The sequence below is a fragment of the Salmo salar genome, chromosome ssa20, assembly GCF_905237065.1.
Source record: "Salmo salar chromosome ssa20, Ssal_v3.1, whole genome shotgun sequence".
NCBI lineage: Eukaryota > Metazoa > Chordata > Actinopteri > Salmoniformes > Salmonidae > Salmo > Salmo salar.
This window is the reverse complement of record NC_059461.1, coordinates 55,925,290-55,937,813: the sequence shown is the minus strand read 5'-3', so window position 1 is coordinate 55,937,813 and position 12,524 is coordinate 55,925,290. Positions and strand designations below refer to the sequence as shown.

Here is a 12,524-nt window from a genome sequence, read left to right as displayed (position 1 = left end):
GCTAGTTTTAACCCCTGGTGCCCCAGTTCTGAGGTATAGATTAGGATACACACAGCAATGAGGACTGGTTTTGAGAGATGCAGATTGTATCTGTTTCAGACCAGATTTAGTAATGCTCTGTTGTAACTTACTGTACAAGGAGGGAAAACTTGAATTCTTCAACGATTGTTCACAATTATGAACATCTTGATATTTGCAATTGGCACTCTCAACTGCAGTTGGGTCAACAAGTAAGTGTCTGCAGCTGTTGGATGTTATCCAAATTAATTTATCTGTGCATGCAAAAAAGGTCTTATTTATACAATGTGGTTTTTAAAACGTGTTACATTCCGATTTTATCTCGTGTCCATTACCAGCGGTACACTTGTTATTGGCACTAGGTGATTTTAATTCCACAATTAAAACAAATATTTACTAATATCTAGTCAATGTGATGCACAGTGTATTTGCTTCCATGTTAGGTTGTGGTAAAGTGCTCTCCTTATTCCACAATACCAGAGAGAAATCTTCACTTCCCAGTCCAGCGGTAGAATTCAATTTGTCTAAGGCTTGGCATACTGTCAAAATATGTTTATCAGATTTCATTATAAGCAGATATAAAAAGCATAAGCTATTTTTATGGCCCAAAAGTAAAAGCACTATGTGCCTGTATGTAATTTTTTATTTGTCTCAGTTTGGGATACATTGACTTTTTTGGATAGCTAGCTAATTTAAATTCCTTCTGAAACATGTTTTTAAAATGATTTGATTTTGTTGTCTATGCATCTTACTCTGGATCTTATCAAGAGTAAATATGCAATTTGAGGGACAAAAAGCGATTAATTTACTGTGGTGGTGTTTCCAAGTGATCATTTAAAAGGGCGGTAGAGGATTCACTATTGTAGAAAGATTGTTAACCCATTGAGGTGGATGGAGGGAGTTCAATGTGGGTTGTGAAAAGGTCGCCAGTTCGAATCACAATGAGTCTTGTTTTCCAACCTTAACCAACCACATTTCTCATTTGATGTTCTAATTGACTGAATAGCTGTATACATGTGGGAAACAATTGTGGAACCCTCCCTCATGCTGCTGCAGTGGACTAGGCACTGGGATAAGAACCAGAAGGTCACAGGTTCTAATCTTGCCCTTTCTTTCAACGATCAACTCTGGCCTAAAAAGTGGGCACAATCCGAATGTGGACAACATCAGGACACAGAATGCATGTTAGCACCATTTACAGTATAAAAAGGGCTATAAGCTGACAAAGCACAAGGGCTCTATCCAAACTGTGTCAAGCGTTTCATATGCAGCGTTATACCATGAGTGCAATCTCCGCTAACATTGCCTTTAAATTTCAATCACGCTCAACTTCAGCGATACAGATTGAATAGAGCCCTACATCTTATTTATGTAGAATTATGTTAGCTGTTACATATGGAGAGATTTCTTTGCAGATTGTCAATGCTATTGAAAATTACAAACATATTTTATATCTGGAAACCATAACAGACAAATGCCAAATAAAGTATATTGAGTCTCTTCAATCTACTGTGTTCATGCTAGCCTTGTCTGGGTATGTTTCATGATGTACATGTTGTCATGACGTGGCCCTTTCTGGGTATAGATCATGGCTTCTCACTCTCTCCTACACCCAGGTTCTGTTATCTCAGGTTGTAAATTCCTGATGGAATTTTACTTCCCCTTTTTATGCAGAGACCACAGAGTGAACAAAGGATTTCACGTGGCCAAACTCCTAAATCCCCAAAATGGGAAAATGAAACAAAAGGCCCGTCCACTTGTGAGGTGGGAATGGTCCGTGGACACTTAAGGGACATGTATGATGAGTGTGTTTCATTTGGTGACCTCAGAGAGCACAGGAAACACAACTATATCTCTGAATGTGTACATTTCTCAATTATGGGGTTTGCATCTAATTCTTGTATAAAATGAGTAAAGATTAAACTATTTGTGAAATGTGATAAACCTTTAATGTGAGAGAAATGTATTCCCTTTAAAGTTTAAATCATTGGCCCGCCCCCGTGAGCACAGACATGATCAGGCATCATAGAACCGCCTTTCCTATTGTTACGAATAAAAACCCCTCCTGAGGAAACCCTCTTTAAACCACACATACCTCGGTGTAAACTGAGGTGGCACAGGTTTGAGTACCAAGACTGAGCAAACCCACAGCGTGATTTGTGTTTGCGAATAGTTATTGAATTCCTAACCATATCACGTGGAGCATTGGCTACACAGCTGGAAATAGTTAAACTCTGAGACTATCGATTCATACAGAATAAGAGCAAATCTTAGATACTAATTGCTAGTCTCCAGCTAGAAATGATGTAAACCTGGGATGCGAATGCCGAGTACCGCCGAAACATCTATGAGACCATTTCTGAATGGTACTCTGAAGTATCCATTCTAACCACGAAAGACTGATCTTCAGGGAACAGACAGAGAGAGACTCGGATGAACTCTCCAGCAGCAGGGGCGGTTCTGAGAGGGGCAGGGGGGGTCAGTGCCCCTGTGACAATTTTGGACCCCCTTGTGGCCCCCCTAAATGTGGAGTATGAAATAATTTTTACATAACTAATTTTTGCTATCGGTCTTTTTTTACATCCGTTATTAGACAGTGGCAAAGCGGAACACTAATGATTATGAACATGGTCTTTTGCCTGCTAATGTGAAGAAAACGATATGACAACGTCTAATGTAACTGGCCCCTCTAACAGTACAACTGGCCCCAGCTTGGCCCCCACAGTTGAAATGGTCTAGAACCGCCACTGTCCAGCAGACGGACCAGATTCCAACAAAAGTTCGACACATGGGCGTAAATATATATTGATTGCAATTATTCCCGAATGAGTGAGCGTTCATGTGCAAAGGATTAGCATTTCAATTAATATAATTAACTGTGTCGTGATTCCTTTTGTCTTTCCCGCTCTTTCTCAGTCCACACCCACTTCCCTTTGTCCACCAAGCCGTCATATCGGCTTAGCCCACTAGGGAATCTTCCCTATCATTTGTTAGTAACATGTTTGTTTATGCATTTCTGTGATTATTTAGTTAGTAAATAAATTATTAAGCCAATTAATTAGTGTATGGATGATTCACAATAAAAGTTTGGGTTCGTGCAGATAACCAACAATTTACGACGTTTGAAATGAGACTGACGTGAGGTAAAGAATAATTCATTAATAGAAGACTAATTGATCAGATATTAAAATATCTGAAGAGTTATATTTGGAAAATTATAACTTTGTAATCTGAAGATTTTCCGTGGTGCCCCGACTTCCAAGTTAATTACATTTACATGATTAGTTTAATCACGTAATAATAATAGAGAATTGATTTGATAAAATAACAGTCTTCACATTTAATGATGCCAAAGACAAGTCATTGTGTTAAAAAAAAACATGCCAACTGCATGGTAGAAACTGTAAACTTTATTTTTCGGCCTCCTGGCTTATGCAAATATACACTTAAAAAATAAACTATGTACAGTAGGACAGTATTGGAACAGTAACTGTGGGTTTGACTGGGTGATGACGCTTCCTCTTAGGCCTGGTGAGCGATCTGGGCGATCTTTTGCAGCATGTCCTCTGACTGCAGCTGCTCCAGTGTCAGCAGAGACAGGCCCAACTGGTCCTCCTGAGGGGAATGGATAGGTTAGAGATGTCATGAATACATCTGATGTGATTTCTTATTCTACAAGTCAGACAGGCGTCTACATAAAAAATAAAAAAATTACACAACCCTGCTAAACATGTCCCTGTACTGTGATGTACCTGTCTGAAGGGCTGGGCCATCTGGCGCAGGAAGTGTTTGGACAGCTGTACCGTCTCGTCGATGGTCAGGTTGAGGCTGCCGTCAGTAAGGTGCTCCTGAATCCACCGGGGCAGCTTCCCTCGCTTGTCAGCCCGGGCATAGCGCTGCAACACGAGAGAGAAACAATTGTTCCAATTCTCTTCAATAGCCTTTATTTGACCCATTTATTTTGTTACCACTGGTGTGAAGGCACTAGATAGGTAACAGCATTATGGAACAACCTGCTGTAACCTCAGTGCATTATGGCTTTCAAATTCAAGAAAGCCACAAAATGTAGAATTTTAATTAGGATCCCATTAGCTGACGCCACAGCGTCAACTAATCTCCCTGGCGTCCAACACAGAACTAAATTACAAACAATTAAAAGAAACAAAATGATCATGGTAGAGTCTATCAATGATCAGAGTGGTAAGAAATGTTCCTTTAAAACTTGACACACCAAGTTCTGAAGGTCCTCACCTTGTCTGCGAAGATCATCAAGCCGTAGTCAGTTTTGCCCCTGATGGCGCGGCCCACACACTGTGCTGCGTGCCGCATGGCGTCAAACGTCAGGAAGTCATTCTCTCTAATCTGGAACTGGTCCCGCAGGTACTCCAGACGAGCCTGGTGGAGATGGACAGAAGAGGAGAAGGATAACTATCGTGGAAAAACAGACCATTAGGATTAAAGGAAGTGAAAGAATAGCAGACAGAGGGGTGAGGAGGACATACGCTGAACAGAAGAGAGGAACAGACCAAAACAGTGAATAAAGCAGAAGAGAAGAACAAGGGAAGGATGATGAACAGAGGAGTTAGACTGACCTTTAGGATCCGGCTCTGTGTGTAAACGTAAGGCACTCCAAACATGATCACCGCACGGCCAAAATGGTGGACTGAGGGAGACAGTTTCATATCACTTATCTCTTCAAATAACTACACATGACCTATGCTGTAACTTTGGCGGCCATTATGTTTAGCAAATGAGCCTAATGGAGGCTCAACTACTATGTTACAGGAACTAAACAACACTCACCAAAGTCGATTCCCTCGGACACCTTCCCCCTGGCCACAGACAGCAGGATGGCTCCTCTGCCGTTCTCACAGGCCTGGGGCACAACAGATAAGAGGTCAGAGATCACAGACAACGACAGAAGACAACCTAAGACAGTCAAAGAAAGGGTCTCCTGACCTCCTGGTATTTCTCCAGAGCCATGCTGGTCTCTGCTGCGTCTGGGGTCTCGATGAAGATCAGCTTGTTCCTCTGGACGTTCTCCAAGATGCCCTACAGACAGAGACACAGGGGCAGGACAAGAGGACAGCGCTTACTCAACTTCCTGATTACTACCTTGCAAAATATTACATTTCTGGCCACAATTCTATCTGCTGCCAATAAAATGCTAACATAGATATGTCTATTGCTATAACAGTACAGACGGAGCAACACGTTATTCACTTCTAACAACATTTATCCTCCCTTCCATTTGTGGACCGTGTGTACACACCTGCTCATACCACGACGCCACGATGTTCTCCATGTAGGTGTAGCTGGTGAAGAAGGCCACGATGCCATCTGGCACAATCGCAGACATCTCCAGCAGCAGGTTGCCATAGTTACGGATGACAGCTGAAAAATTGAACCCAGACCAGGTTTATTTCAGTGATTTGTTTTTCACATCTAAGGAAAGGAGAGTCTAAGCTTACAAAGAGGCAAGGCAAGCTTACAATATTTAGATAAAATGTAACAATCACTAACCAAAATCTTCACGCGTCTCAAACTTGGAGGTCATGGCCACCTGGTCGTTCCCCCTCCCCACCACCTGAAAGAGGAAGAGCTCAGTGTCACCCCCTTCCATCCTTTCTGAAGCTCAGCATAGCTTGAATTAACCACTCAGGTCATATCATGTAGACGGTTTCTGAGGTTACTCACAAGAGGGCAGAGGCAGGTGCGTGCCAGCGTCATGGTGAAGGATGCCACGGTAACAGGCCGGAAGTCCAGGATTCGGGGGTAAATGTCCAACGGTGAAAGGGTCTGTGGGTAGAAACATGATCAGAAGTAGACAACCACAGGGTAGGACAGCCAAGGGATCTAGTGAGAGGATCAATAGAGAGAAGTGATGATCATACGACTGAACTGACTGCTGAGGACACCGAAAAGGCTAAATAATATACTGAAAATAATATAAACTGTCAAACTTTACATTTCTGTTTGCGCCACATGCCAATTCATTGATAAACTAAATTCTGAATGGTGGTAAAAAATCATTAAAAAGCTGCAGATTTAAGGGGGGATCCCTGTTGATAAAGTACTGAGAAACACAAAGAAAAGCCATTTGTTCCTCATTAACACATTAAATTCACAAATGGCACTCTAGCCCAACTGCAATGGAATGTGAATGGCCCCATCTTAGACAGATGAGACCATCAGCAGGTGCCTTATAATCACAGATTAGTGGCTAGGTCACAGTTAATCTAGGAACAGAGAGAGACAGAGAGACAGAGAGACAGAGAGACAGACAGACAGACAGACAGACAGAGACAGAGACAGAGACAGAGACAGAGACAGAGACAGAGACAGAGATTACCCCTGACGTAATGATGACAGACTGGAAGCGCTCGAACACAGGCTTGATGGCAATGGAAGGGTCCATACAGCTGAAGGGAGAGGAGAGAAGAGCAGGGTTAAAAGTAGATCTCCTCCACTTGCATCCTGATGGATTATTTCACCCTTGGCTCTTGCAGTGGTACAACATCTCATCCATCAATATCACACCGTTCTGCTGGCAAAACAGAACATACTCAACACAAATTAACCCCACCTGAAGTGCAGCACGGGGTTAGCAATGGTGGGGGTTCTGTCTTCAAAGGGTTCAATGATGATGGTGAAGCCTGATTGTGGAAGATAGCAAGGGAAGAACAAAGAAAGTAAATAACCACAGAACTGTAGCCATGTAGAGGTAACATGGACACAGTCAGGTTAGAGAGGTTCAGTACCTTTGCTGTAAGTGCTGACCAGAGTGGCAAAGTTGGAGATGAGGGTGATGGCTGAGAAGTCTGCGATGTCCGCTATCTCTAAAGTCCTCAGCAATGAACGCAACCTCTCGGCACAGAATCTAGAGAAACAAATAGATATGTCATATAAAGGAGTGAGTAGGAGTTACTAGAAACTTCTTTCAATGTACCAAAGAGACATAATCCACGATGAAGTCAGTTAGGTCTAGGAGCATTTGGTTTACATTGCCGGTGCCCTGGTGGACAGAGTTTGTACATGTTAGGACCTAAAGTGGAAATCTCCACCAACTGAGGGCACCAGGCTATACAAAACTAACACAAAAGTACTGTAGAAGTTACCTGAGGGGCTTGCGGTCAATGCAGACCTTCTCGAAGATGTCTTTGAGGAACTGTGGAGCGCTTTCCTGCACCACATGGTGAATCCTCAGCCTGGCCTTCAAGTACTCCAGGAAACGCTTCATGAAGCCCACAAAGTGCTCTGCCGTGCGGATGCTGCCAGGCACAGCCTCTGGAGGGGGGAAAGAAAGGCAGACAGTGCGGGGGAGGGAGGACAGGGTATAGAAACGCAAAGATAGATACATGAAAACCTGTTTGAGCATAAATCGATACAAATATTCAATAACTGGTTGTTTTCAACTGGACTCCAGGGGGCTAACCTTGGAGGATCTCATCTGGCAACACAGGATTGGACATGTAGATGTCGGTCTCCCTGGCAACGTTGGCCTCTTTCAGGCCCTCCACCAATCGTCTGTATTCCTCTTTCAGTTTGGCTGCATCTGTCTCCTTTATCCTACAGCAGAGGACAAGCAGTTGAGATGACATCACAACCCTCTACACTTTTGGGGCAAGAACAACAAACTGGTTCAGTCGGTCTCATTATAGAAACCTTGTACGTTCTCCTTTGTACACAGAACATGACAGTGGTTCTAGTGCTGCTCTCCACTAGATCCACTAGTGTATGACCTTACTTGAGAATGGTGTTCTGTAGGGTCTCCACGTTGGCCTGACTGCGGTCCAGAGTCCTCCTGGTGATGTTGACGCTCATTGAGTCGATGCACACATTGTCTGAGGAAGAGGAGGATGGAACGTCAGCTTGTGGAGGCTTGAAACAGTGGGTTGCTTAAACAAATGGGAAAGAAACAGCTGGATGTCCTTACCGATGTTATGTGCTTCGTCAAAAACAACCACTGATTTCTTGGAGAGCTCCTTTGAGACAAGGTCTGCAATCTTTGGGTCCAGGAGGTAGTGGTAACTGTAAACTATGATGTTGGCATGGAGGATCTGTATGTGTTAAGGAAAGAAGCAAAAAGAAAAACACCACCACTAATCCATCTCCTTCATACAGTAATGCCACAGAGTTTCTAAACCCAGAGGTGCAACATCACGAGACATCCGGGAACGCTTGCGAAACAGACCAATCAGAGCAGGCCAGTGTTTGAGAAGACATTGAGAGAAGTGAAACATCCTTGGATGTTAATTTTCTCAAAATTTAAAGGCACAACCTAGATTCGAGCCAATGTCATAAGTAGTTGAACCTGTTAATACTGCAACCTTGTGAAAGTGACAAACAGACACGTTTTCATTTGTAAAAAACAACTTTATCGCCGGAAGGGCCTATGATTTGACCGCTTGCACATGCTCAGTTCGGCGTGAGACGATCGTTAGATCTGATTACGTGTTTCTATGCTTGAGCTTAGCTAGCCAACGTCAACATCGCCTACAAGTGTGATCGTCAATTTCTATTGGAGAAGTACTTTCTGCCTATCTTCATACTGTACCGTCTTTAGTAATGCTGTCAAATATAACATGCTACAAAAACACTGGTAAAAGAAAAACATCAGATGCTATGACAATGGGCTATTCTTACCGAATAGCGTGCTAGGTAGTAGGGGCACCAGCCTTTCCTCCGCCCAAAGTCCTTCAGATCGTCCAGGTTGTAGACTCCAGCGGGGAGGGGCACCTGCTTTCCCATAGCATCAAACTCCTGGAGCAGACAGACAGAGTCAGTCAGACAGACAGACAGAGGCATGGAACTCTCCAGATCACTCTCTTTGTCACAATCCCATCACCTCATAGAAACGGCAGGAAGGCAGGCTTGGGTTGCTCTGCCGTTGGGCGCGGATGTATGACGCCGTCAGGCTGTGACATTTCCCGTCCACCTCTTTCCCAAAGCGTAAGGAGCTCACCTGAACACAAAGAATCATGCAATTTGCACCATGACATGGACACACACAATTTAACTACATGCAAAGAAATGCGCTATATTGAACACACACAAATGTGTTTGAAGAGCATTACAGAACCACGGTTAGTGGGTGTCATCGTGAAGATATGTGTACTGACCGCTAGGGCCGGGCAATGAAGTTGTCTACCGTGGCCCTTTACAGACATAGACCGCATTACAGTAGTAACATGTCAATAATTGATCACTTTTCAGACAATTGAAAAAGTGCCACATTAGAAGCGTCTGTACCTTTTCAGACAGTAGAATTCTGCCTGTATATCATGTTCTATTGTTTCCCTGACAACAATAAACATTGCTGATTGATGTGCAGCCGTTGCTGTTTTTTTAATGGTAGGGTAGCTAGATGTGCTTTCTTTCTACTAAATATCTTGGTAAGTTGCGATATTTAACAAACTTTAAAAGTACTTTTTTTTTTAGGAAAGAGTGGTCTGCGCGCAGGCAGCAGGCAGGCTAGGATTGACTGTTCTGCTCACCTACTGATGGACGTTAGTCTCGCTTCAGAAGCAACTTTACTTTACAGACCAGTAAAATGCTGTTCATGTCTCCAGAGAAGGGTTCGCGTTGGCATTTAAAAAAGACAGTGTAGCCTACCCTAACAGACAAACAAACATGCCGTAGCACTTTCAAGGGGCCACATGCCATTATATCTGAAAAAGGGTAATCGATACCGGCAGCCTACTGTAATTTCGTAATATGATGCTACGGCATGTTGTTCCTACCTCGGGGTGAACACACAGGTTTTTCCGAGAGGAGAGCGCCAGAGCCAGGATGTTGTTCTTCTCTCCCGTCTCCTTAGAATAGAACTCCATTAACTTCCTCAACTCCTCCACCACCTGATGGACAAGGGAGCAACATGGCATCAGAGAAGGGGATGAGAAACATATGTTCTTCAAGGACAGGGGAGCACAAAGAAAGGTGTGAGAGAAAGAAAGAGATCACCTTCTCTATCTCAGGAACAGTTCGGGAACAGTAGATCAGTTTTGTGACTTCAAGAGGATACTCCTGTCAAAGAGATCACTGTATAAGTGAATTGTCAAAGAGGACCAGATGGTGACAAAGGTTCTTCCAACAGAGTCCTGATGGAGGAACGGACATATCTTGACTCACCCGCTGATAAGCAACAATCAATGACAGAAGAGAGATGGTTTTCCCGGTTCCAGATGGCATCTCCAGAACTCCATGTCCCTTTCGATAAACAATGTGTTACCATCATGAATAGGGCCATAGCATTAGGATAGGTCTACAACAAGTGGCATGTTGCTGGGTCTCTCTATTTACCTTGGCATCCAGGGTCCTCTTGAGTTCCAGCATGTAGGAATATTGCTCTGGGTAAATGTAGTCATATGGGAAATAGACTAACAACCCTTCGATGTTGAGCCTAGAATAAAAAGGTAGTAGTCATAGTAAGGGCATTTTAGCCAGGTAACATTCAGAATATAGCATTACCTATATAAAAAAAACATAACTAGCTAACTCCCCTATTCATCTGTGGCTAAGTTCGTTCCAACAGACATCGTACGGTGTAATGTTTATAGTTTAACCAGCTAGCTAGCTTACGATAGTCAACTGCTAGCTATGTTAGCAAAGAGTTTACTAGCTAACGTTACATAGTGCTAACTTTGCCCTGTCTGAGAATCTCTCTGCCACGAGCACTTACTTCATTTTAGTGGATTTATTGCCGCGGCGAGCTAGCTGCTTATGTGTCAGTCCCTTTTTTACAATAAATAGATGCCTAGCTAATTTATTGGCAAAACAAAACCCTTGAACTAGCGAGCTAGCTGTGTTCCACACATTAGATTTCTTCAGACATCCTCCGTCTACACAAAGCCCTATCTTTTGCTTCTCTGATTGGCTGCAGAATTGTAAACTAATCCTTTGGTCTTCTCTGATTGGGGTTTGTATGCATCCCTCAATGGAAGTACGTCCCATTCCTGTAATCAGAACTAACTAGTCAAATATCGAGTTAAATGTTGAGCTGAATCGCATTTGTGGAAACCAAGACTGTTCTCAGAGCAGACCTGGGTGTAGCTAGATATTTCTGAGTCGCGTCGGGTAAAAGTTAACCCTTTTTCCTAACCTTAACTTAAATTGTCCTAAATGTCCAAGTTAATTCTCTTAAACTGTTGCGTAAATTCTCATAACCAGATACGACACTTCTGCTAGTCAAAACCTGCAGACCTGTCTGAGAGCAGTTTGAGTATCCACTAAAGCGATTCAGCCAGCCAGGGAGGTTCAGAGAACTATTGTGCAGTCTTTTATTCAACTTCATAAAACGAAAGAAGAAAACTGAAATACTGCAGACTAAAGAAAGAATAAAGATTTACCTGAAAAGAACATTCTATTTATATTCAACATGAGCAGAAGGTATTGTCATAAGAGTAGTAAAGGTACTTCCTATATTGTACATTTGACAAGTTGTATGGTAGGGGAGAGTGGGGTTAGTTGAGCCATTTTTACATTCAGCATTACTCCATCAAGGGAAATATGGTATTCTTTCTAACAAAGATATATGGAAATAATGAGAATTCATGTAAACATTACAGTTTGAAAACATACTGTAGCTTGTCCAAAAAGATTGGTCTCTTGGCACAACTTACCCCGGGAATGGGGTAAGTTTAGCCTCTGGACAGGGTAAGTTAAAGGTAGATTCAGCGATATAGCGTAGATGCAGAAAAGAAACAGCATAATGAGTCAATTTCAGCAACAACTAAGAGCATTGAAGCACCGGGCTCAACTACTCCGCTGTGTTGGTGCCCTGACTACCACGCTGTGAACAGCATGAAGTGAACCCGTGCACATGCGCAGATACTGTGTGTGCCTGTGTGAGAGCTAAGTCTTGCATCTCGCTCCTCTCAATATCTGCGGTGCTGCCCGTGGCAACAAATCTTCGGTACTGAATGAAATACCACTACCTTTTTAAAACCCTGTATTTTAATCATGTTAAGTATATTTTAACACAGGCTTAACACCTGACAAACAAACTTTGTACATTTTGTTTGTTGTTGCACTTTTAACATAGGCCAGGCCCTGTTGTTACCTCATATCCCAGCAATAATGCCTTGCATTACGCCTGGGAAGAAAACATTTCAATTTGCTCAACTTGCCATTGGCTCAACCATTGGCCGAACTTACCCCCTGGCCATTGGCTCAACTTAATAACCCAAGGCAAACATTTAGACTATATTAGCCCACACAACTACAAGGATGCACTTTCATGCTAGGTTTAGGACCTCACATTGAAGCGTATAGAGACCCCAACTGATGTATAGAACAATCTTAATATTATCTACTTTGGTTTAGATACAAGCATCATGAAACATCTAATAAATTCATTGGACTTGGTGAATTCTTTTTTTTTTTTAAACCTAACTTGTGTACCACTTTTTCCATATGGTTTCTTCCTTCACAGACTCCATGAAATGATTACCTTTTCTTAAATATTTGGTCAAATTCAGAATTTTGTGTATGGTTTCCTAGAAACA

The 12,524-nt window shown here is 42.7% G+C and overlaps 1 protein-coding gene across 1 annotated transcript; it reads right to left on the bottom strand.

The window, feature by feature from the left end:
- Positions 1-3,410: 3,410 nt before the first annotated feature.
- ercc2 (excision repair cross-complementation group 2) lies at positions 3,411-10,838 on the bottom strand. The gene is made up of 23 exons (NM_001139939.1): positions 10,700-10,838; positions 10,321-10,420; positions 10,150-10,227; positions 9,982-10,044; positions 9,762-9,875; positions 8,867-8,983; positions 8,665-8,781; positions 7,955-8,078; positions 7,766-7,862; positions 7,454-7,587; positions 7,137-7,305; positions 6,780-6,898; positions 6,605-6,674; positions 6,371-6,440; positions 5,716-5,817; positions 5,542-5,605; positions 5,291-5,412; positions 4,978-5,070; positions 4,822-4,894; positions 4,611-4,681; positions 4,270-4,413; positions 3,771-3,914; positions 3,411-3,633 (listed from the first exon to the last, which is right to left on the bottom strand). Exons 1-23 carry the CDS (start codon positions 10,702-10,704, stop codon positions 3,541-3,543), a joined length of 2,283 nt encoding a protein of 760 aa, NP_001133411.1. The 5' UTR covers positions 10,705-10,838; the 3' UTR covers positions 3,411-3,540.
- Positions 10,839-12,524: the final 1,686 nt, after the last annotated feature.

Excerpts from the sequence above, each read along its gene's own strand:
- ercc2 (NM_001139939.1), bottom strand. Across the intron at positions 10,045-10,149 it reads TGATTGTTGCTTATCAGCGG|GAGTATCCTCTTGAAGTCAC; the intron begins GTGAGTCAAGAT and ends TCTCTTTGACAG. Across the intron at positions 8,984-9,761 it reads ACCTGTGTGTTCACCCCGAG|GTGAGCTCCTTACGCTTTGG; the intron begins GTAGGAACAACA and ends CTTTGTGTTCAG.